Below are 23692 nucleotides of genomic sequence, written 5' to 3' on the forward strand. Positions count from 1 at the left end.
AGGCCATATGGGGAAACAGGTGTCTGGCCATCTGTTTCTGTTGATGCAGTTCCCAGATGGTCTCATTATGAATTCTTGTCTGAGCTCCAAAACTTACGAATGGAATCAGCTCAGCAAGGGTCTGTTAGACGGCTTGAAGGGGAGTGCCAGCTTTGATTGATTCACATCTTTGAGATTATAATAAGTTATTCTTTCTTTGATTTGGGGTTTCAATATCTGTATGTTTATTTGGAGAAGATTAAGAGGTGTGAAGTGGGATTAAGCTTCTAATTTTAATACTTATGGACGGCTGTGTCTTCTACCTTTTATAAGGCTGTAAGAGCAGCAGTTTTTTTCAACTGAGATTTTTTTGGGCGTTTATTTTTTCATGAGCATTATCAAACACTTGTCATTTATTATATGGCTTACTGGTTCTGTACATAGTGCATACTGGGTGAATGGGCATGGAAGATGCAGGGGAGGTTGGAGAGGGCATGGGGGACGTGAAGGGGCATGGGGACACTGGGTTTGGGAGGCATGGAGAAGGCTTGGGAGATGGGTGGGAGTGGGCAAAGGGGTGTGAGGGCTAGAGGGCCTAATGACCTTTAATACAATTCAGCCAAAATCCCAGAGATTCGAGGTGGGTCTTCTAACCAGTCTGCCTTGGCACTCGTCCATCCCCAAATTGCCTTTAGAGGCAGTGAGCCCAACTCCATCATGCCCCCATCTCCCCGGAACAGGAATATGGTGGGGAGGGGGTCATTTTAAAGGAGATGAATCTGCCAAGTTGGAAAGTTTCCCAACTCAACCCTTCTGCCTCCTCCACGAAAATCCAACCCCAGGTCTTCAGTACTACAGCCAGGATATTGTCGGGCCCCATAGCTTTTGCTGCATCCAGTGTACCCAGCCATTTCTTGATATCATGGGATGTGGTGGAATTGGCTAGAATTAGTGCTAAATATTTTAATATCCAGTCTTTATTTTTGGATCTGGTTGCGAAGGTGTCTTGTTGTGGGGAATTTATTATTAAACTGCTTTCTTTTGTGACTGAATTCTAGATATAAGGAAGCTGCAATGGCATATGAAAATGCCAAGGACTGGGACAACATGATTCGAATTCAGTTGGATCATCTCAGCAATCCAGAAGAAGCTGTTCGTATCATTAGAGAAACTCAGTCAATCGATGGGGCCAAAATGGTAGCCAGGTACACAGGCTGGCTTAATCAACTATAATTAATTTGCAAATGTTCTAGGATTATTGTGTCCTAATAGATTTCTGCTAAATGAAACAGATTTGGTCATGAACGCCACACTAGTTGCTGCATTTAAAAAACAACTAAGTGTGACCTTGTCCCTTGTCTCAGTCGAAACAATCTTGCCTCTGAGGGTCATAGATTCAAGTTTTAATGCAGAATTTGAGCATGCAATCTCAAAACTTTTAATGCAGTACTGAAGAATTGGTGCATTGTCCAAGATGCCATCATTTATATCTGAGTTTAAACAAAGCCCTGTCCACCTGTTCAGTTGGATGTATAAGATTTCATAGCCACTTATTCAAGTTTTCCAGGTCTCCTGGTCAACATTTTTTCCTCGGCCAACACCATCAAAGCAGATTAACTAAGCTTTATTTAACTTGTTGTTTATGTTGTATTCAAATTGACTGACATTTACCCACAAAACCATTGTCTGCACTTGAAAAGTAATTAACTTGGGACATCCTGAGATTGCGAAATATGCTAGTTCATTTTTCTTTTCTAGTTGGTTGTAATTTGCTTTTGTTGACCCGTTATATGCTGTGCTATAATCAAAACTTTAAAACACTGACCCTTTGTAAACAAAAACTTAGGTTTCCTTCAGATAATATTGTGTTATTTAAAAATTAGTGTTTAATATTAATGATGTACTAGCTCTTATAGAGAGGATTTTTTTCTTTCTTTTTAGGTTCTTCCTGCATCTCGGCGACTATGGCTCTGCCATCCAGTTTCTGGTGATGTCTAAGTGTAATGATGAAGCCTTTCAGCTTGCACAGCAACACAATCAAATGGAAATCTATGCTGAAATTATTGGTAAGTCCATATTTAAGAGAGGGGCTGGGTTGAAAATAAGCACATACAGCACAAATACAAATTTAGGATCTGCATTTGCAGTAGTTTTTCAGGTAACTTGGTTTAGTGGTCAAAAAAGTGGGAGACAATATTGAATCAGAGTTGTATCAAACAGCAAAAAGCACACAGATGATTTTTTGCCCTTAATGGTTGTATGAATTTTTATTTCAAAATAATTGAAGGATGCAATTAAGAGTACAAGTAAACCTAATACTAATTGTACTAAGGCACACATTTAAAGCCCATTGCCCAAGTGTAGCAAAATAATATTTCTGACTTGGCAATGACGTTTTCTTTCCCCTCAGATCATTTTTGATTTTGTCTACAGCTCTAGTACTCCTTGTTTCTTCCATCTTCTTTCTCCCAATTTCCTCACCCTATGCCACCAGGACCCAGGTGCTCTCTGATAGCTCACTCTCACCTGAGGTTCACACATACATTTTCAGCAGGGATTGTTGGATTGCCAGATAGTGATTAGGAGCAGAAACCCTGGCCAATTTCCAATTTTCTTCTCCATATTACAGGAGCCTAGTGCCTTAACTTGGCTTATTCAACACTGACTGAAGATTGAACCTGGGACTAATCTGATCTGCATTGCTCAGCTATTCACCATGTCTGCCAACTCAATTGTTTTCCATTTCCTCAAAGTTTTTTTTATAAAAGTATCTGCTTTCTCTCCTAGAATTTAGCAAAATATTGTTAGTTTAGATTAGATTCTAGCATGTAAGATTACATATGCTTCTCTGCAGGTACTGATGCGAATAATGAAGACTATCAGAGTATAGCATTGTACTTCGAAGGTGAAAAGAAACATTTCCTGGCTGGCAAATTCTTCATGCTTTGTGGCCAGTACACACGAGTGAGTACTTGTGATTTATTTTGCTTCCCCTTCCTAGGTCAGTGTATTTGAGATGGGTGCAACCAAGTAAGTGAGAGATAAGTTGATAGGTTTGCTATAATTATAAATGGGTTATTTCAGAGAATGCCTAAGATTTAGGCCTGGATCTTCTGCAGAGTAGCAATCATTGTTGGATTGCTGCTCTGTTCAAACCTTTCCATGCCTCAATGCTGTTCTGCATTTCTTGCCGGGATATCCGAGCCCAGCTTCTCCAGGAATGTGGAGTGCAGCGTCCTTTGGAGAACTCCATCACAGTGCTGCAGTATAAGGGGAAAGACAACACTAGCTGCTGTAAGGTAAGTTTAAATGTCCAGTATAAATGTTAGTGAATGGATGAGTGGATGAATGAGTGAATGGGTAGGTGGGTGAGGTAAGTGGGTAGGGTAGTAGGTGGGTGAGGTGGGATATAATGAGGCCGGTACACAGGCTTAGCATTGGAGTTTCCACTTTAATGTTGTTTCGTGCTGGGACTGACGTAGCATCACGTGACCCAGTCGGTGCCAATTTAGAGCGGCCTCCTGCTCACTGCCCCTCTTGCACTCACTGCCTATCTCCTGTTTGCCGCTTCCTTCCCCAACCCTCCTGCTCACTGGCTCTCTCCCATTCACTGCTTGCCTCCCCTACTCTCCCGCTCACCCTGACCCTTCTGCTCGTTACCTTTCTCCTGCTCGCCACATCCCTCCCTGGCCCCCACTACTCCCCGATTGCTGCTTCCATTCCTGCCCCTCCACTCACAGTTCCTCTTGCTTCCCACTCATTTCTTCCCTCTCCCTGCCCCTCTCACTGCGAGGGTTTCAGAGAGGGAGCAGGAGAGGGAAGCAGCGAGCTGGAGGGTTGGGGAGTGGGTGAGCAGGCAAGTGGGAGGGAGGGTTGGGGAGAGGGAGAGGCAGTGAGCGGGAGGGTCAGGGAGTAGAAGAGGTTACAAACGGGAGGGCTGGGGAGCAGGAGAGACATCAAGTGGGAGGATCAGGGAGTGAGAAATGCAGCGAGTGGGAGTTAAGTAGAAAGAGTTAGCATATTTTTTTTTATAGTTTTAAATCTATTTTATTTTACTCTTGTTTCATTTATGCATATAGGAATCCAGGAATGTAAAGTATTTCAGCTTACAGGGCTTATATAATTATAATGTTTTTTTCTGATGAAAAATATCCTACAGAACCTAACTATAGCTTTTACATTGGTTGTAATGGGAAAATCTGATTCGTTTAATATTTCATTTAAAGTTGTACTTTTCAGGAACACAGTGACAACATTAAGCTCTGTGCAGTATAAATTGTTGCTCTCTTTGAAACTTGGCACCCTTACATTTGTACTGACGAGTGCAAGACAAAAATCTTCGATAGCATGTCTCTTTTTTCGGCAGTACTCAAAATTACATTGCTTGAAATTAATGCTATACTAGCCATCACGTGTAGTGGACAAATTGTATTTGCCTGAATGCATCACTGGTGGTGGAAACTGTATGGTGTTAAGGGTATGGCAAACTGTGTGCAAGATTGCAGAGGACATAGGCAGGTTAATGAAGTGGATGAGGTGGTGGAGGATCCAGATGGCAGGGCATGCAGGAATGGGTGTGCACATCGAGATGCTGGCTGCATTGTCTGACCTGCCAAACAGCCTCCTATTACTGTCAATGAACATGGAGAATTCTGGCTCCAACTTGGTGGAGAGCATTGGGAAGAGCTTGCCCTCCTTGCAATCTCTGCTCCATTTCCCTGCCATACTACAGACTTAGAGGCACTACTGCTGCTGCCATCCTTAGCTGTTCTAGCCTGTGTGGGCAGGGCATGTACTCCTCCACCCTCCCTATGAAAATACAGCAACATTGCAGCAAATCCAGCAGCTGAACGCAAAAGACCTCCAGAAACACTTCAGAGAACTTTCAGACACTTTGAAAAAGTTGTCAAATATTACCTTACCTTCCATTTGGAGGTCCGGCCCTTTAAGGAGCAGTAGTACAGGGCCCATCTTGTAGCCTCACAACAGATCTTTGATGAACAAATACATACACAGGACTTGGATGGCTCAAATTTGGAACTGACAGCATATCAGCCAGTTGGCTGTGTGACATCAGGATAACAGTTTCCAAGTCTTCCTGAACACAGAATGAACATACCTGCATACTTCTTTCTCATGTATTAATGCCAGGCGGGCCACTCAAAATGGTAGGCAGTGCATCCTGCCCCCAGGCAACAGCGGTTGGGCAGTGTTATGCAACTAAATTTCTAGTCCTACCTTTTTAACCAAACTTTTAATCATATGTCCTGATATCTCCTTATGTGGCTCAGTGTTAGATTTTGTTTGATAATGCTACCATGAAGGACCTTGAGATGTTTTTCTATGTTAAAAGCACTGTGTAAATGCAGATTTTCTTGACACAAATATTGATATTTATTTTAAAGGAATACACACTACTAACTTTATTCTGACATATTTTGTTTAACAGGCATTGAAACATTTCTTGAAATGCCCAGTATCTGAAGATGGCCAAGCAATTGAGATGGCCATTGAAGCGGTAAGAGTATGGTAATAGCTTGTTATAGTTAGACATAAAACAAAGGCTATTCTTTAACATTCTATGGAACAGCAATCCTTTGAAGCTGCAGTAACTATTTTATAACTATATGGAAAGAGCTTAACTTTCAGTGTAGAAGAAGAAATCCATAATTTCTCTAAATCAGTAGTGTTAGTGTTAACTAGCAATTCAAGGTTAAAAATGCATGCGATATATAGCAGTAACAGAGGTTGTGCCAGCCTACCAGAATATCAGAGATCGGATGCTGATAATACAGCATTATCCAGCTTGGTTACTGGGTGGTAAATTTCTTCATCTTCCCTCTTCCAACCATTGATTGGGAAGTTGAGTGACTCTCCCGGGGAGAATAAAGCCCTGAGAAATTCCACAGCTGGACCATCCTCTTATTTTAAAAGAGAGAAATCTAGACTATGAATGGAATTAGATTTTCAGCCCGGCTATGTTACGGAACATAGTTACCTTGCAATTTATGGGCTGTAACTTCCTCCTTGGGAAATTGTAATTGCTTGAGAGATTTTTTTTTTGCCTCTTTGCTGCTTTTAGGAAATTTGAAATATTTGTTTGAATTGCTGTATCAGGACTCTGAGGTGTTGTACCTGCAATGTAGAGAAAATATGGGAGGGCATTTTTAATCCTTGGTAAATTTGTTGCTCCCAGTTGTGATTGGGACAGATCTATCTGAGGTTGATGACAAATTTGTCAGAGGACAGCAAGAACTTCTTCTGTTTGTACTTTTGCAAGATTAGACTTACCAAGAATTAAATTCTAACTGATCAGCTAATCTAATGGGTGAGGGTGATACAATGTATTAAATAGTGTGTTTTAATGCTATAGTTATGCCTAGTTATATGAAAGATATTCTGACCATGCAAAAAGATTTGCTGAGGGGCATCCATTATATGATGGTTATGCCTCCTGAATAGTTGAGTGTTTTTGCCAAAATGTAAATATATTCAAAACTTTATTGGAACAAAAGGAGCAATGTGAGCTGCCATATTGCAGCAAGTGTAGGAGGAGCTGAGGCGTGTTCTGTTGATCTGTTTCCTATCTTTTATGCAGTCAGCAGTGTGTTCCTGAGAATGAGGTGAGAGAGTTTTATTCTCCAGTATTTTTGTTCCATTTTACTTCGTACGATTACTGAATGGAAACTTATAAAGCCAAGGTTTTATTCCAAAAAAAATCAAAATATTTCTGTGTATGTTATACTCATCTTCATTACTTCTTCTCCATATACTACAAAACTGAGCCAAAGCTACATTTTGTATGGTGTGGAAAGGACAGGTTTATGACCCCCCAGTGTTACTGCATCTTCAGGGATCAGCAATTTGTTCCTTATCCTATTAGAAGATTGTGCTTACTTCTGCATTATGAGAAGGGTATTCTTGTAAGGGTATAGAAGGCCCTACAGAATTGGTGATTTATTTTTTAAGTTGTGTTTTTACTTTTGCAAGGTTGGACAAGCCAAGGATGACATGCTAACTAGTCAGCTGATAGATTATCTAATGGGTGAGAGCGATGGGATGCCCAAGGTAACTCTGATCCAGAATTATATGTGCTAGATATTTTCTTATTTATTTTGCATGCTACATTATGTACCTAATTATGTATTAATGTATTTTATGTTTAACCAATTTATTAGAGCTCTTTGAAGGAGTAACATGTGCTGTGGATGAAGGGGAGCCTGTAGACGTACTGTACTTGGATTTCCAGATGGCATTTGATAAGGTGCCACATCAAAGGTTATTGCGGAAAATAAAAGCTCATGGTGTAGGGAGTAACATGTTAGCCAGGATAGAGGATTGGCTGGCTGGCAGAAAACAGAGTATGCATAAATGGGTCTTTGTAAAAAGTTGAGGCCCCAGCACACACCCCTATGGGACTCCACAAGTCACATCCTACCAATCAGACAATTTACATCAATGACTTAGATGAGGGGACTGAAGGCATGGTAGCTAAGTTTGCAGACAACATGAAGATAGGTAGGAAAGTATGTTGTGAAGAAGACATAAGGAGTTTGCAGATGGATATAGATAAGTTGAGCGAGTGGGCAGAACTCTGGCAGATGGAGTATAATGTAGTAAAATGTGAAGTTGTTCACTTTGGCAGGAAGAATAAAAAAGCAGAGCATTACTTAATTGGAGAACGACTGCAGAATTCCGAAGTGCAAAGGGATCTAAGTGTTCTCGTGCATAGGAGTAACATACAGTTAGTATGCAGATACAGCATGTAATCAAGAAGGCTAATGGAATGTTATTCTTTATTACAAGAGGAAATGAACATAAAAGTAAGGATGTTATGCTTCCGTTATACAGGGCATTGGTGAGGCCACATCTTGAATACTGTGTGCAGTTTCGGCTTTGGAACTCTGCCTCAGAAGGCAGTGGAAGTGGGGTCATTGAATATTTTTTAGGGAAGAGGTAGATAGATTCTTGTTAGGCAAGGGAATCAAAGTTTATTGGGGATAGATGAGAATGTGGAATTCAAAACACAAACAGATCAGCCATGATCTTATTGAATGGCAGAAAAGGCTCAAGGGGCCAAATGGCCTACTCCTGCTCCTATTTCGTATGTTACTAAGATTGTATTATTCAAAGTAATTTCTTGAGGTACTTGATTCTGCTTTGGTATTGTGTTTACTAAGTGGATGCAGTGCCTATTACAATGCACATAGATTTTTTCACATATTATCTTTAAAAATATTTCTATCATATATGGCTTATTTTGAGTTTAATGACCCGATTGGGATAATAACCTGCTTTTTAATTTTTTTTTTAAATTATGATATACCTGAACTATTAACTGTTTTATGTTTGACTGCTCCCATGTTTCAAATTATAATGTGTTTGCAATGTTTAGTTTCAGCAACAAAATGACTGATCTTTGATCTTAGCTCCCTGGTTGCTGAAGTAGTCAGTTTAGTGCAATGCAATGTAAAACACATTTGAAAATTCCCCAGTTTAGTTTGCAGTGGAATTCTGTTGTAGAGATATTGTCCTAGATTTCTGCTGTAGCTTGAAAAAGAGTATGCTTTAAAATGACAAGAATTTTTTCCTCATTTTGTTCTCTGGATGTTTTATTTTATTCTTTAATGGAAGGTTGGCGCTAGCATTTGATGCCCCATTCCTAATTGCCCTGGAACTGAATGGCAGCTAGGAGTCAACCACATTACTGTGGATCTGGAGTCACATGTAGGCCAGACAGCGGATTTCCTTCCCTAAAGGATATTAGTGAACCAGATGGGATTTTTCTTTATCGACAATCAACAATGGTTTCATGGTCACTATTACTAAGACTAGATTTTATTAATTGAATTTAAATTCCAGCAGCAGCCATGGTGGGATTTGAACCCCTTCCCCACATCATTAGACTGGTCCACTGGATTACTAGTCCAATGACGTTACCATTACGTCATCATCTTCCTGAGGTGTGGGCAACACTGCCAGGGTTTCATTTACTGCCAATTTCTTATTGCTCTGAGAATGTGGGTAGTCCTCCTCTTCCTTGTGATGATGCTAACGTCATGGTGTTGAGTAGATACGGAATTCCAGGATTGTGTCCCATTAACAATGAAGCAGCTGTGATTTGTGTCCAAATCAAGATGTTGTGTGAAAGGAAACTGGAGGTGTGGGTGTTCTCAGAAGATTGCTACTCCTGTCCTTCTCTTTGGTGGAGGTCATGGGGCTGAGAGGTGCTGTCAAACACAAGGGAATAACCTATTTAACTTTAATTAGACTGAATAGACAAGTAAAAGGGCAAAAGAAACAAAATGGGGTTATGGTCTGAAATTTTAAAATCAGCGTCAAGTCCAGAAGAGTTGTGAAGTGTCTAATTGAAAGATGAGGTTATGTTCCTCAAGCTTACATTGAGCTTCACTTTCCTTTTCTTTGCATGTTTTGGTTTTTCTTTTTTTGCCTTATTTTTGCTTTCAGACAGCAGGACAGTTTAGGCATATCTTTTATAAAAACAAAAAACTACTGCGGATGCTGGAAATCCAAAACAAAAACAGAATTACCTGGAAAAACTGAGCAGGTCTGGCAGCATCGGCGGAGAAGAAAAGAGTTGACGTTTCGAGTCCTCATGACCCTTCAGCAGAACTGAGTAAAGTTAGGAGAGGGGTGAAATATAAGCTGGTTTAAGGTGGGTGGGAGCGGGGGGGGTAGAGAAGTTGGGGGTGGGGTGGTTGTAGGGACAAGCAAGCAGTGATAGGATAAAATATCTTTTATTCCTTTGTGTCTTTCCTTGCCCCATTACCATTCCATTTAGCCCCCTAAGACTAACTCTTAAGTCATTCAATCTCTCCTGTCTTCCACCCTATCACAGATCTTCCTTTTGGCCTTGTCCAACCCGCCCCTTGCATAAAACTATTACATCTCTAACTTTTGCCAGTTCTGATGAAAGATCCCTAACCTGAAACGTTAACTCTGTTTTTCTCTCCACAGATGCTGTTTGACCTGCTGAGTTTTTCCAGCATTTTCTGTTTTTATTTTAGGAGCCTTTGAAGTTTAACTAGTTATTTTCAAAAACCATTTGAAACTTGGGAATTTTGGAACAACTTTTTGATGATCAGGACAGTGAGGACAATTAAGTACTTTACAAATTATGAAGTGTTTTTTTTAAGCAGATTTTATTTTTGCTCATTTTCCAAAGGAATAGTAGGAGTAACAAATTCCTGCATTTCTTCCATCATTTATTTGATTTTAAAAATATCAACCTTGAGCTCTGGGAGGAGGGTTGTCAGGATATTGATTTCCAGCTAAATATATTTAGCATATTTTTTTAATTCTGTTTTAATGTAACAAATTCAATCATCAGACTAGCATACTAAAAAGACTCTTTATCAATTTTATGTGCAGTTATTAATTGCTAAATGACTGAAATATACAAATTTGCATGTAAAGTTTAATACTGTGCTTTTCTTCCCCATCCCACCACCCTCCCCCAACTTTTTCCCTTCTCACCTTGCCAATATAGGATGCAAAGTACCTTTTCCGACTGTATATGGCATTGAAGCAATATCGAGAAGCAGCCAGAACAGCCATAATCATCGCCAGAGAAGAACAATCTGCAGGTATGATCATCTATGCAAGTGAAAAAAGCTATATTGAAGCCTGTATTTTTTTCTCTTTTTGCGCAAACCTTTATGGGATAACTGTTACAAAATATGCCGTTCTTAAAAATTATTTTCCATTGTTCCTTCCAACAATGTGTTTATTGTCATCCTGGAATAACCCCAACAAAGTTAAGCTTTTAATTGGCAAGATTCTCATGACTAATAACTGTATTGACAAAAACACAGTGTAACGATTCAAGTTTCTCCCTATACTTTCTCTTATTCTAATACAGTTCCTATGAACTGACATCAGAAGTGGTACACAAAGTAACCTTGGATTGTGTACTCTGCGAACAATAGATTTGTTTGTTGTTTTTAGATTTCTATCGCACCCGCACACATTGAATTATTTCATAACGAACGAATATTGGCTGAACAATGGGATCTAAATTTTAGAGAATTACTCTTGTAAGATATATTAATGTCAGAAGACAATTAATATGTCGTATAATTGACTGCCAATTCATTTACAATGAGTTGCTGAAGTCAATCCAAATAATGTAACAGCTTTGATTCTGTGTATGAAAAGATTAAACTGGCAAACCTGACAGTTGAGTTGCTTTGGTTAGCTTCCACTAGAAATAATTGTAACTAAAGATGGAGAAATGCTTGCAGAAAGTGAATAGTTGTCTGTTCTCTGCCAGTTAGTGTCTTTCAGGAATTATTAGGTGATCTTCCATTGTTTTCAATTTCAAGCTCTTGCAGCTTTTTTGTTTCAATATTGCCTATTGAAAATTAATCTGTGAATAATCAGATTGCTAGTGACCAATTCTAGAAACTCAGTTCTCTTTAAATAGATGCAATAACTCTAAATCCCCAGAGAACTTCATGTCTGTCATAGATTAATAGCCTAACAAGACAGTTGTACTCTAATTGCCAAAAAGTAAACTGCAAAATTCAATATATGTGGCAGATATTGAGAAGGCAGTGAGATTTACTGTATCTTTTGCTTTGTTTCAGGAAACTACAGGAATGCACATGATGTGCTATTTAGTATGTACACAGAGCTCAAGGCACAGAAAATCAAAATCCCCTCAGAAATGGTAACAAACCTTATGATTCTACACAGCTATATTCTGGTGAAGGTAGGAAACTAAAACCACTCATGTATTCTATTAGGATGGAGATTTTAGTGCCTGGTGAGCATTGTACTACATGTTTTCTGGGTGTTGGTATTTTAAAATATTCAAGTGCTGAACAGTCAACTCTTAACTGATGCGTTCTAATGTGCTTCATGCACATATACCACTCTGGATATAAAGGGCTATTATGAGCTATTAATGGAAAAACACCACCAATTGTAGGAAGGTAGTTCCTCCACTACATATGCAGGTCCTCCACTACATATGCAAATAGAACATTCCTGTTTTATCATAACTTCAAAATATGCCACATATCAAAGTCAATGGAAATGAGAATAAGGAAGATGAATATTGATGCTTTATCCAATACCGTCCATTTTATGCCAGCACCCCTACCAAATCTCTCATCTAAATTGGGGTGGGGATATTCTGTATGTATTTCCTCAAAGAGAGAGAAGGAAAATTCTTGAACAAATCAACCTCTTGTGCATCTTAGTGGGCAAAATTTGAAGAGGTTATTTAGACATTTATTTGAGTTATTTAAGCAAGTTTATTTAAAAATGGTCTATGGCATGGAAAGTGGTTGTCCTATTTCAGGGAAAGCATGAGTAGAATTAAACTATTAGCAGGAATTATTTAGATTTACAAGTGCAAGGAGCTCATGGACTTCTTTGTCACAAAGGTTGTGTCAATACAATCAGCTGCCTCTGCCACACCCTTCCCTTCCACTGGCCCACCTAGTCAAACTTCCTTTAAAGCTCTCCTCTGCCCTAGCCCTGAACTCACATCTTTCTCTAGTTTCTCTCCTATCTCCCCTCATGCCCTCCCTGAGCTCATCTTGTCCTTGAGAACCCACAACCTGTTCCTTTGATCATATTCCCACTAAACCACTGATTACGCCACTTCTCCTGGTTATTGTAAACCATTCTGTCTTCAGGTGTTGTCCCGCTCTCCTTTAAACCTGCCGTCATCACCCCTCCGCTCAAAAAGCCAAGCCTTGAACCTAGCGTCTTTGCAGACTACTGCTCATCACCAACCACCTTTTCCTTTCCACAAGTCTTTGAATCTGTTTTTGCTTCCCAAATCTGTTCCCATCATTCCCAGAATTCCACATTTGAATCCCTGCAATTATGTTTCCACCCCTGCCACAGTAACGAAATGGCCCTTATTGAAGTCACAAATGACATCCTATGTGACTGTGACAAAGGTAAACATTTCCTCTTCATCCTTCTCAACTTGTGTGCAGCCTTTGATAGAATTGACCACACCATCCTCCTCCACTGCCTCTCCACTGGCATCCAGCTGGGTGGGACTGCTCTCACCAGGTTCCATCCTTATCAATCTATTCATAGCAGGAGAATCACTTGCAATGGCTTCTCTTCCTGCTCCTGCACTGGTTTCCCTCAAGGGCCTATCTTTGATCCCCTCTTATTTCTCATCTACTTGCTGCCCCTCAGTAATACTGTGAAGACACAGTGTTAGTTTTCACATGCACATTGATGCTATCACCTCTCTTGACTTCTCCACTGTTGCTAAATCATCAGACGGTTTATCCAACATCTAGTGGTACTGGATTAGCAGGAATTTCCTCTAATTAAATATTGGGAAGACTGACGCCATTGTTTTTGGTCCCTGCTCCAAACTCCGTTCCCTAGCTACCAACTCCATCCTTGTCCCTGGCAACAGTTTGAGAATAAGCCACATTAAAATTTAACTTAGTGCCACATTTGACCCTGAGATGAGCTTCCAACCTCCTATTTGTGCCATCATTCAGGCCACCTATATCCACCTCTGTAATATTGCCCAGCTTCATCTCAGCTCCTCTGCAGCTGAAATCCTTATTCATGCCTTCATTACCTCTAGACTTGACCATTCCCGTGCACTCCTGGCTGGCATCCCACATTCTATCCTCTGTAAACTTGAGGTCATCCAAAACTTTGCTGCCCTTGTCTGAACTTGCAGCAAGTCCCATTCCCCTATCATCCCTTTGCTCGCTGACTTACATTAGCACCTAATTAAGCAATATATTGATTTTAAAATACTAATCCTTGGTTTCAAATCCCTCCTTAGCCTTGTCCCTCCCTATCTCTGTACTCTCCTCCAGCCCCACAATTCCCTGAGACACCTGTGCTCCTCTGATGCTGGTCTCTTGTGCATCCCTGATTTTAATCGCTCCACCATTGGTGTCCACACCTTTAGTTGCTTAGGCCCTAATTTCTGGAACACCCTACTGCCACCTCACTTTCCACCTTTAAGACACTTCTTTGGTCATCTGACCTAATGTATTCTTATTATGCTTATTGTCGTATTTTGTTTTATAATGCTCCTGTGAAGCACCTTAGGATGTTTCATAAAAGTGCTTTATGAATATAACTTGTTTTGTTTCATTTTATTAATTGAAGATGTATCTTCTCTTTGTAGACTCATGTGAAGCGTGGAGACCACATGAAAGGAGCAAGGATGCTCATCCGAGTTGCAAACAACATCAGCAAGTTTCCATCTCGTAAGTATCTTGTGTGAATGGTGTGATTACTAAAGGGACAGTAGAGTACCATCGCTTTTGGTTTTTCACAAAAATCCAATCCTATTTCATTACTACAAGCTGGTGATATTGTTAGTTTTCAGAATAAATATCAAATTCCTATGGAATTCATAGGCATAGCATAAGGCCTCTTAGGCAGAGAAACTGGGAAGAATTTTGCCCTTGATGGGCAGGCAGGCAGCCGATACGGGCCCCGCTGCCATTTTAAGTGGGCGGGTCAATTAAGGCCCACCCGACGGGAAGCGCTATGCGCTTCCTGTGCGGGTCGGGGAGAGATTCACCACCTGTCAGAGTGCACTCTTTCAGCCACTGGATGAGGTTTGTAAAAAATTCACCTACCCGCCTGCCCATTGGGCCCGTGCACGGGCCCCTCAAAATCGTCAACAGTTGGCAAGTTAGGGCCTTAACGAGGCCTTTAATTAATGGCAGGCGCACGTCCCACTGCATAGTGCACCTGCTGACCGAAATATCGCGCTGACGTCGGGACGTTCGCGCGACATTTTAAGCTCTGGTATGTGGTTCCTGCCACCCACACACCAGCCAGAAGATTCTGCCCACTGTTTACTTTGTGGAAAAACAGAAACAGTCCCTAGAAATGTTGAGGTGTCTTGGTTCAGGCGTGCATGTTGACAATCTCAAGTTGTGTACGCTTTTATCAACACAAGTGTCTAGTAAGGGCTAGCAAATGACCCTCAGCATGAGGTAAACTAAAAATTGACCTTGAGCTAAAGTGATGGACAGGGGATAGATGAGCATACTGACATCTTGGGTACCTGTCCTGTATTCATTGGTTAGAAAGACTCAAACAAGTGATTGACATAGGGTAAACTACCAGCCCCTCAAAATAAATTATATTCGCTCGGAGATAGGGGGCAGTCCTTGTCAGACAGGCACCGCCTTCAGATGGAAGATGGACTAGGAATAAGCAAGGAAGACTCCGGGGAAGGGGGGCGGGGAGCATTCCCTAACACTTCCAACTAGAGAACAGAATGCTGCCACCACAAGCTACTGAGATTAACACTCTCTGTACTAACCATCCATACATCCCCTTGGGATCTGTGAACCACTCTCACGGGTCATATACTTTTCCTGTCTGTTTTGCTAATGCATCATATCTAAACTGTTCTTTCTTCATAAACTACCTTGAAATCACTTATGAGTTTTCAACCACCTATCTTAGGTAATCTGTGATTCACAAACCCTAAATCTTACAAACTGGCTTCAGGAGTGGGATTCACAGTGGCCGAGATATCACAGAGCACTGAAAGAGGAGTTGGAGGTGACAGTGGATACGAACACCAAACCCCTCCTCACGTCAAAATAGCAAATTTTTAAGATCTCACATCCAGAGTTACAGAAAGGTTTCCTTAAACATCTTCCTAGCTGCTTGCTGCCTAGAGTTAAAGCAGGAGATGGACCGGGCACTATGACCAAAGGTTCGCTCAAGGCCCTTATGACCCTAAGAACAGCGTGAATGGCTTATTTCTCTGGGATTCTTACGTAGTTAAGATGGGAGATCGGGAGAACCCCTGCAGAATTCCAAGGCCCAGTTGTTTTTCTAATAAAGTCATTATTTTCAGCATGATAAATTTTAACACTATCTCTAAAATAAACACTGCATGGAATCACTCATATAAATCTGGATTGATACGCAATCGTATGTTACTTTGTATGTTTCTTGTGCTTATCCAAGGCAGGATAACCATGTTATGAAACATATTTTATGCAATCAGTGATTAGGGACTCAGTTTACTATTTGCATTAGCTAGATGTAGCTCAAAATTTCTAACCTCTTGCTTCAGAATATAAGACACTTTATGCATCTTGCATTTCTTATTAAGTATATCTCTAAGGAATAATACTTAATTCCAACCTCAATATCTTTAAACCATGAATTAAAAAATGTTATTTTCATGTATCATCATCTGTCCTTTCATATATTAATAGAATACGTACCCTGGACTTTAGCTAAGTGGTCACACAGAGTCAGCACAGATTCTAAAATGCCAATTAAAATGGGAGCACAGCTAATTTTTGATTCCTTCTGTAGTTTTAGCATCTTGCAACCATACAAAAAAAAAACGAAGAAAGAAGCACTTGTATTTCTATAATCCCTTTCACGACCTCCAGATCTCCCAAGGCACTACAGCCAATGAAGTACTTTTGAAGTGTAGCCACTGTTGTATTGTAGGAAATGCAGCAGCCAATTTGCACAGTTTTACAATGATAGTGCCCAAATAATCTGTTTTTGTGATGTTAATTGAGGGATAAATAATGGTCAGGACACAAGAGTAATTCCCCTGCTCCTCAAAATAACAACATGGGATCTTTTACATCCACCCTAGAGAGCAGAACGAGCCTCAGTTTAATGTCTCATCAGAAAGACGGCACCTCTAACAATGCAGCACTCCATCAGTATTACACGTGTCATCCTAGATTTTTGCACTCAAGTCTCTGAAGTAGGACCTGAACCCAGAGCTTTCTGACTCAGAGTCGAGAGCACTACGCACAGTGCTGATAGGTAAAGACCAGTTGGTCATATGCACACCATCTTTCCTCCCACTTATGCAGCCACAAATATCTGGGAGAGGCAAATGTCAAGTAATGCTTTTCGTAACTCGGCTGAGATTGCATTTCATTTCTGTATGATAAATGATCCTTTTTAAACAATATTACCAATTTGAATTCAAGGACAACTTTAATCTGAAGAGTCTTAACTACATAAAACTAGATTAAAAATTAAAACCACTAATAGCGGAGATACTTGACTTTCATTCCATCTGTTGATAGATTCTGATTTCAGTACAATAAATACAGTTTAGCAGCACCATAATCACAAAGCTTCAAAAGTTGCCTTTGCTTTCTAGGTTGTTCAATGCTCTTATTTGCATTTTTTTTTTGTCAGATATTGTGCCCATTCTGACATCAACAGTAATTGAATGTCACCGAGCAGGGTTGAGGAACTCTGCCTTTAGCTTTGCTGCTATGCTGATGAGACCAGAGTACAGAAACAATATTGATGTTAAGTACAAGAAGAAGATAGAGGCTATGGTTAGGTAAGAATCGGCTTCAAGTGTCACTTGAAAATCTTCAAAAGTTCTCATATTTATGGTGAATCTTCTTGTGTTAAACAGTAGTCTTTGGTATAATGCACTTTGTTTAGAACTTCAGAGTAAACATAGTCACACATAGCCAAAAGAAGACAAGTATCACTGTATTATAGACAAAATATGCTAGACTTGATACCTGGTATTTTCTGCATTACTTATCTTGGATGCAGTAGTGAAAGAGGGAGGGAGTGCAGCGAAGGTTTACCAGACTGACTCCTGGGATGGCAGGACTGACATATGAGGAGAGATTGAGTCGGTTAGGATTATATTCGCTGGAGTTCAGAAGAATGAGGGGGGGATCTTATAGAAACCTATAAAATTCTAACAGGACTAGACAGGGTAGATGCAGGAAGGATGTTCCCGATGGTGGGGAGTCCGGAACCAGGGGTCACAGTCTGATCATACGGGGTAGACCATTTAGGACTGAGATGAGAAATTTCTTCACCCAGAGAGTGGTGAGCCTGTGGAATTCGCTACCACAGAAAGTAGTTGAGGCCAGAACATTGTATGTTTTCAAGGAGTTGGATATAGCTCTTGGGGCAAAAGGGATCAAAGGATATGGGGAGAAAGCGGGAGCAGGCTATTGAGTTGGATGATCAGCCGTGATCATAATGAATGGCGGAGCAGGCTCGAATGGCCTACTCCTGCTCCTAGTTTCTATATTACTGCAGTTAGCTTCAGTGCCAGTAGACTTGGAGGGGAATATAAAGAAATTTCAAAACATCTGTTTAGATCTCTATTATATTAAAACAATACACCTACAGGTAAGCCAGTCTTAGAGGCTCTGAAATTGGGTTTCCATGGCGCCGCAGGTACAGAAGCCCCAAAGGGTCGAAAATGGTGCAGGCCACATGTCGGGCCACTTCCAAATCAGTGCCCCAGGCTGAGAATGGCTTCAGAAGCATCAGCAGATCCCAACTCTATCCTAGCCTCTAAAATTCATGCAGTGTCAATATGTGATCTAATGACTGAAAGTGCCAGTTCAAGTGACATGCTTTTTTCTCAGAGGTCTGGCACTGCCCTCTTTCTCCTGGGGCTGATTGTTACTAGGATCTGCTGCTTGATGAATGATGAGGGTGTAGTATATTGAGCAGCATGAAAGTCTAGTGGTGCAATGGGAATGAGATATACTGTGAAGATGCATTCACTGACCTTGACCACACTCGTGAGGTCATTATTTCTTCTGGCACTGTGCCAGCTCCTCAAGGCCAGACTCTGGGAGTTGACCTCCCTGGCCACCTACTCCTATTCTCTTTGAGGGCCTCCTATGGGAACATCTAGTCCCTTCTCCTTTTCGCTTTCATTACTAAGGCATCCGGCACCAAATCTGTGAACCACAGTGTCCTCTCTCTGCCCTGGTGCTCTATTTCCCTTCTCTTCAATTTCAATCAGCAACAGCTTCAATCACTGAATGCAGTTTTCCTTTAAGAGGGACAGACTGCTTTTAAGACCTGGAAGTTGGATGGAATACATGCTTGCTTCATGCCGTTAGGATCCCTGTTGAACATGCAGCCAACCAAGTGTTTGTAACATTAGGCTGCACACACAAATCATGCAAATAAGGAGGCGGCAAAAAGTTAGCCTCAACAGGAAAGGGTGAAAGCTGATCATGACTCCCACATCCAAAAATAGGTGCCAGCAGATGTTTAACCCAAAACATTTCATCCTCAAAAGCTACAAGTTCATCAGGCAGTGGTCGGCACGTAACGTCTTAGAGGCCCTGAGGGAAAAGGAGGGTGGATCCTGTGGGATGGTTCCCCGAGCAGCCTGTCAAGTCATTTGGCAGAATGCCTCATCGCCAGAACTTTCCAACAAGCACCAAGACGTAGCTTGGCTGGTGGTGAGAAAGGCCCTCCCCATCAGATCCTTCCTACACGCCAGGAGTCTTCCAGAGTGGAAAGTTATGGATTGGTCAAATATTGGGGGATGTGAATCTTCTTACTGGCCTTTATACTGATTAGTGCCTAGTTGTTTATTTTGGGACAATACTTAAAAGTGGCATATACCCAATGTAAAGGGCTGTAAGTATGTGACTTCCACATCAAGCATTTGCTTGTTGCTCTTGTCAATTTGCCCATTGCAAATGTACACCAGGCACAAAAGTTACTGAAACCTGGTAATACATGTAGAGTGTTTTACTTCTTTCAAAACATGACTTTGTGAGTAACACTAGAGAACTTCTAATATTTGTGAGCATATTGAGTAATATATATTATATATCAGATCTGTGGCATTACTCATGGTCATGAGAGACTTTGGCTGGGATAGAGGGGATGTTGGGGAGAAAGAAGCCTTCTGTTGTGTGGGGGGTTGTAAAAGGAAAGAGGGAACTTATTTTGTTACAATATTATAAAAGTTTGCAATGAAAGATTTATTGATCATTTTTACCAGGCGGCCTGACCAATCAGAGGTGGAAGAGTTTACTTCGTCATGTCCATACTGTGCTTTTCAGTTGCCAGAATGTGAGCTGCTCTGTTCAGGTTGTAAAAACAACCTGCCTTACTGTATTGTTACTGTGAGTATCAAAAAATGGCTGCACCATTCTGTATCATAATGGAGGGCAAAATTCAAAATTGCTTTTCTAACATTTCATTTTAATTTAAAGATTGTAGGAGTCAGATTTTTTACTTTATCTATTATTTATACTTCTGACAGTGTGGTTTAATTATATCCATTGTTCATTTTAATTTACCAAACACAAGCCTAGGGATCTGTTAGCATAGTTTGCACTCTGATGCTTGAGGATCAATTTGAATAGCTGAAATCCAACCCAAGTAGTTGGAGAAATGCCCCAACTGTCGTTAATTTTCACATCATTTCTAAGCCTCAAGTTTTACTGTTTTCTTAAAAAATATACCCTGGGATGTGTATAATTTTTTAAAATTAAAGTTGAGATAAATGCAGACCTTTGTCTCGAGTTGGCTAGGCTGCTACACAGAACTGCCATTTTGTTCCTTAGCCTAGAACTTCACCTAAATATGCAATGATATTATCCACTCTCAGGCTTAGAAACTGGAATATTAGCAGCCTCCTTTGATGCTGACAATCCTCCAAAGTATTTAACCATTTTTCCACTTTAAATAGTTTTTCTTTGCAGCAATATTCAAGGGGCGGGCGGGCGGGGGGGGGGAGGGAAAGTGTACAATTTCTTTCTGTGAAGTGTTAGCATTAGGTTGTAGTAATGAATAGAAACTTAAACCAAGGCCATGTATATCACAGTATTCAGTACAAGCTAGCAAAATGCACACTTTGAATTTGTTTCATCAGGGCCGGCACATGGTGAAGGACGACTGGACAGTTTGCCCCCACTGTGATTTTCCTGGTTTGTACTCAGAATTCAAAGTGTAAGTAGGAAGCATTTGAAAGTATTTTTTTCTCTTGTAAAGTCTCAAGTTGTAGTACCAGCAGGAGGATATTGTGGCTTTAACTGTTGTCTGTTGATGGGAGGGGAGCATCTTAAAGATTGGTTCTACTACTGGGTTGTATCTGTATCCCTACTGTGCTAATAGTTTGCTTTCAGGGGCACAGTTTATTTTAACATTAGAAAGCACAAACATGCATTAATCACTAATTTAAAGACTTTTTTGGTATCTTTAATAGTCTGCTAGCTACAGAGAAAGCTTGTCCTATGTGCTCAGAAAAACTGGGTGCGGAGCAGCTGTCAATTGTTGACCCAGCACCATACCTACAACCAGATGAGGCTGATTAGTGAGCAATGCTGAATGGAAATGCAATGCATAAGGTACAAGATTTTAAAAATACACTGTGTATGTGGCGAGTAAGTGATTGATTATATTTCATCTTTCCCAAAATAAGGGCAGTACTACCATCAGGTACTGTCAGTTTAATAGTAGTTTCGCATTTAGAAGTTCTGGTTAACGTGAGCCAAAAAGGTTGCACACAAACTTGGATCTACTAAAACACTCAATTGTTTCCTTGGTCAATTAATTGAGAGAATAATCCAAGGACTGGTCACCTTAAGCACGGTAGCTAGATACAGAAGGCAAAGGTCTGTCAGTAAATATTCTGGTATCTGGCAGTTGCTAAGATTTAAAATAAATTCAAAATTAATTTTTAAATGTAATTCAAACTCAGTACCCACTCATTGGTATGATTGTGCGTTTTATCTAACTTGAGCTAACTTCTGGGGCACATCAGGTTGATATTTGATCTTATGCAAGTGTTGGTGGCTGCAACCTTTAGTGGATTAAAATCTAATCTAAGTAACTATCAAAATTCTTTTAATAACAACATCCAGATACTCCTAGGATATTGCTGACAAATACATATTTCATGAACATTATTTGGAGTGTTCCTTTAATGCTAATTGAATCTCTCTGTACTCTGCATCCTTCATAAGAAATAAGAGCAGGATTAGGCCACACAGCCCCTTGAGCCTGCTCTTTGACCAAAACTCCACCTTCCTTTCCAGTTAAAAAAGGAAACTGCTCAATAGACTGCTATGCTGCAGTATTCTTTTAAAATTAACAAATATGATACATATTTTCTTTCCTTGAAACCTGCTCTGATTATTCATCTATTCCATGTACACAAAGCCACAATTGAGCCTGTCATATTCTAAAAAGTGATTTGAGTTGTGAACAATTCAGTTAATATTCTATGCCTAGTGTGGGACAGAGCAAAAGATGGGCAACATTTTGGCACAATTAGCTTAATCATCCATGGGTGGCAGGGGCGGGGGGGGGGCGTTACAGCACAGGAGACTATTTGCTTAATCATGTCCATGTTAGCTCTCCATGGAGCAATCTAGTCAGTCCCACTCCCCCTCTTGATCTCTAAAGCCCAGTGGGTTTATTTCCTTCAAGTGGCCATCTAATTTGAAATTGTTTCTGCTTCCATCACCCTTGCAAGTTCCAGGTTTTTACCACACCATCTTCCTCATCCCCCTGCATCTCTTGCACAAAACCTTAAATCTATATCCCTCAGTCCTAGTATTTGTTCCAAGGAGAACAACCCCAGCTTTTCCAACTTATTCTTATGTAAAATCCCTCATCTCTGGAACCATTCTGGTAAATCACCTCTGCAGCCTCTCAAAGGCCCTCAAATCCTTCCAGAAGTGGACACTTGTGCCCTAACCAGAGTTTTAACTTTCCTGTTTTTGTACTTAATACCTCTCTTTATGAAGCCCAAAATTCCAGATGCTTTGCTAACCACTCTCTCAATAGGTCTTGCTACCTTCAAAGATCGATGCACATGCACCCTCAGGTCCTCTGTTTCAGCACTCTCTTTTACAACTGAGCAATTAAGTCTATATTGCCTCTCCCTATTCCTTCAGCCAAAATGCTTCACCTCACACTTCTCAGCATTAAATTCCATTTGCCCATTCTGACAGCTTATTTACATCCTGTTGCAGTTGATTGGTATCATCCTCACAGTTTGCCATACCTCCAAGTTTGGTATTCTCTGTATGCCAAGGTCCAAGTCATTTATATGTAGCAAAAAAAAGTGTTCCTAGCACTGACCATTCAGGAACACCACTGTCCACCTGTCTGATAACAATTCACTGTTTTCTGTCCTTAAGCCAATACTGACCTTCAAATTTTGTTAACCAGCTTTCTATATACTTCATCAAATGCTTTCTCAAAATCTATATATACATCCATTGTGTCACTTCATCAAAAAATTCAATTAGTCAAGCATGATCTAGATATTACAAATCTGTAATAGTTATCCTTAATTAACTTAAACCTCTCCAGTACCTGTTGATATTTTTCCTGATTAATAATGGGTAAAGGTTTTAGAAACAATAATGTTAAACTAATTGGCCTATAGTTGCTAGGACTGCCCGTGCACCCTTGATTAAGGGTGTCACACTTGCCACTCTCCAATCCTCTGGCACCTTCCTCGTAGCTAGGGAAGATTATGTCATACCTTCCACTAAACGCTGTCCCACTTTCTTCAGAAATGTGAGATGCAAGCCAGTCGGACCAGGTGACTTATCCACCCTAAGCCAGCCTATCCTGTACCTCCTCTCCCTCATTTTTCATCTTATTCATTGCTTCTACTAAAATTGTCAGATTCTGCATCCTTAGTAAACACCAATGCAAAGCTTTTGTTAAATATTCTAGCCTTGTCCTGTACCTCTAAGCATATATCTGTTTTTCCCTAATAGGAACCACGCCACCTCTTACTACCCATTTGCATGTCGGTAGGAGGTATTTGGGTTCAGTTTTATATAACAGCCATTTTATTTTTATCCTCTGTCGATTTTATTTTCCTCTTCACCTCCTCTCTCAACCTGGTGTTTTTGACCTGGTTCTCACTTGAATTCACCAGATATGCATCATACACCCTCCTTTTTTGATTCAT

The 23692-nt window shown here is 40.4% G+C and overlaps 1 protein-coding gene across 5 annotated transcripts in view; it reads left to right on the plus strand.

The window, feature by feature from the left end:
* wdr19 (WD repeat domain 19) overlaps window positions 1–23692 on the plus strand; it is a 154906-nt gene that overhangs the window by 126845 nt on the left and 4369 nt on the right. For 4 of the 5 annotated variants that reach the window (XM_078546254.1, XM_078546268.1, XM_078546263.1 and 1 more), the window contains 12 exons: window positions 1038–1184; window positions 1921–2045; window positions 2834–2943; window positions 5429–5497; window positions 6970–7047; window positions 10490–10586; window positions 11589–11713; window positions 14132–14213; window positions 17158–17308; window positions 19754–19877; window positions 20630–20706; window positions 20963–21104. In XM_078546254.1, coding sequence (XP_078402380.1) covers window positions 1038–1184; window positions 1921–2045; window positions 2834–2943; window positions 5429–5497; window positions 6970–7047; window positions 10490–10586; window positions 11589–11713; window positions 14132–14213; window positions 17158–17308; window positions 19754–19877; window positions 20630–20706; window positions 20963–21071 — 1294 coding nt within the window. In that variant the 3' untranslated portion in view covers window positions 21072–21104. The remainder of the gene's footprint in view (window positions 1–1037; window positions 1185–1920; window positions 2046–2833; window positions 2944–5428; window positions 5498–6969; window positions 7048–10489; window positions 10587–11588; window positions 11714–14131; window positions 14214–17157; window positions 17309–19753; window positions 19878–20629; window positions 20707–20962; window positions 21105–23692) is intronic. The other variant, XR_013577234.1, reaches the window with a different exon arrangement.

Source organism: Cetorhinus maximus, chromosome 1 (genome assembly GCF_964194155.1).
Source record: "Cetorhinus maximus chromosome 1, sCetMax3.hap1.1, whole genome shotgun sequence".
Taxonomy (NCBI): Eukaryota; Metazoa; Chordata; class Chondrichthyes; order Lamniformes; family Cetorhinidae; genus Cetorhinus; species Cetorhinus maximus.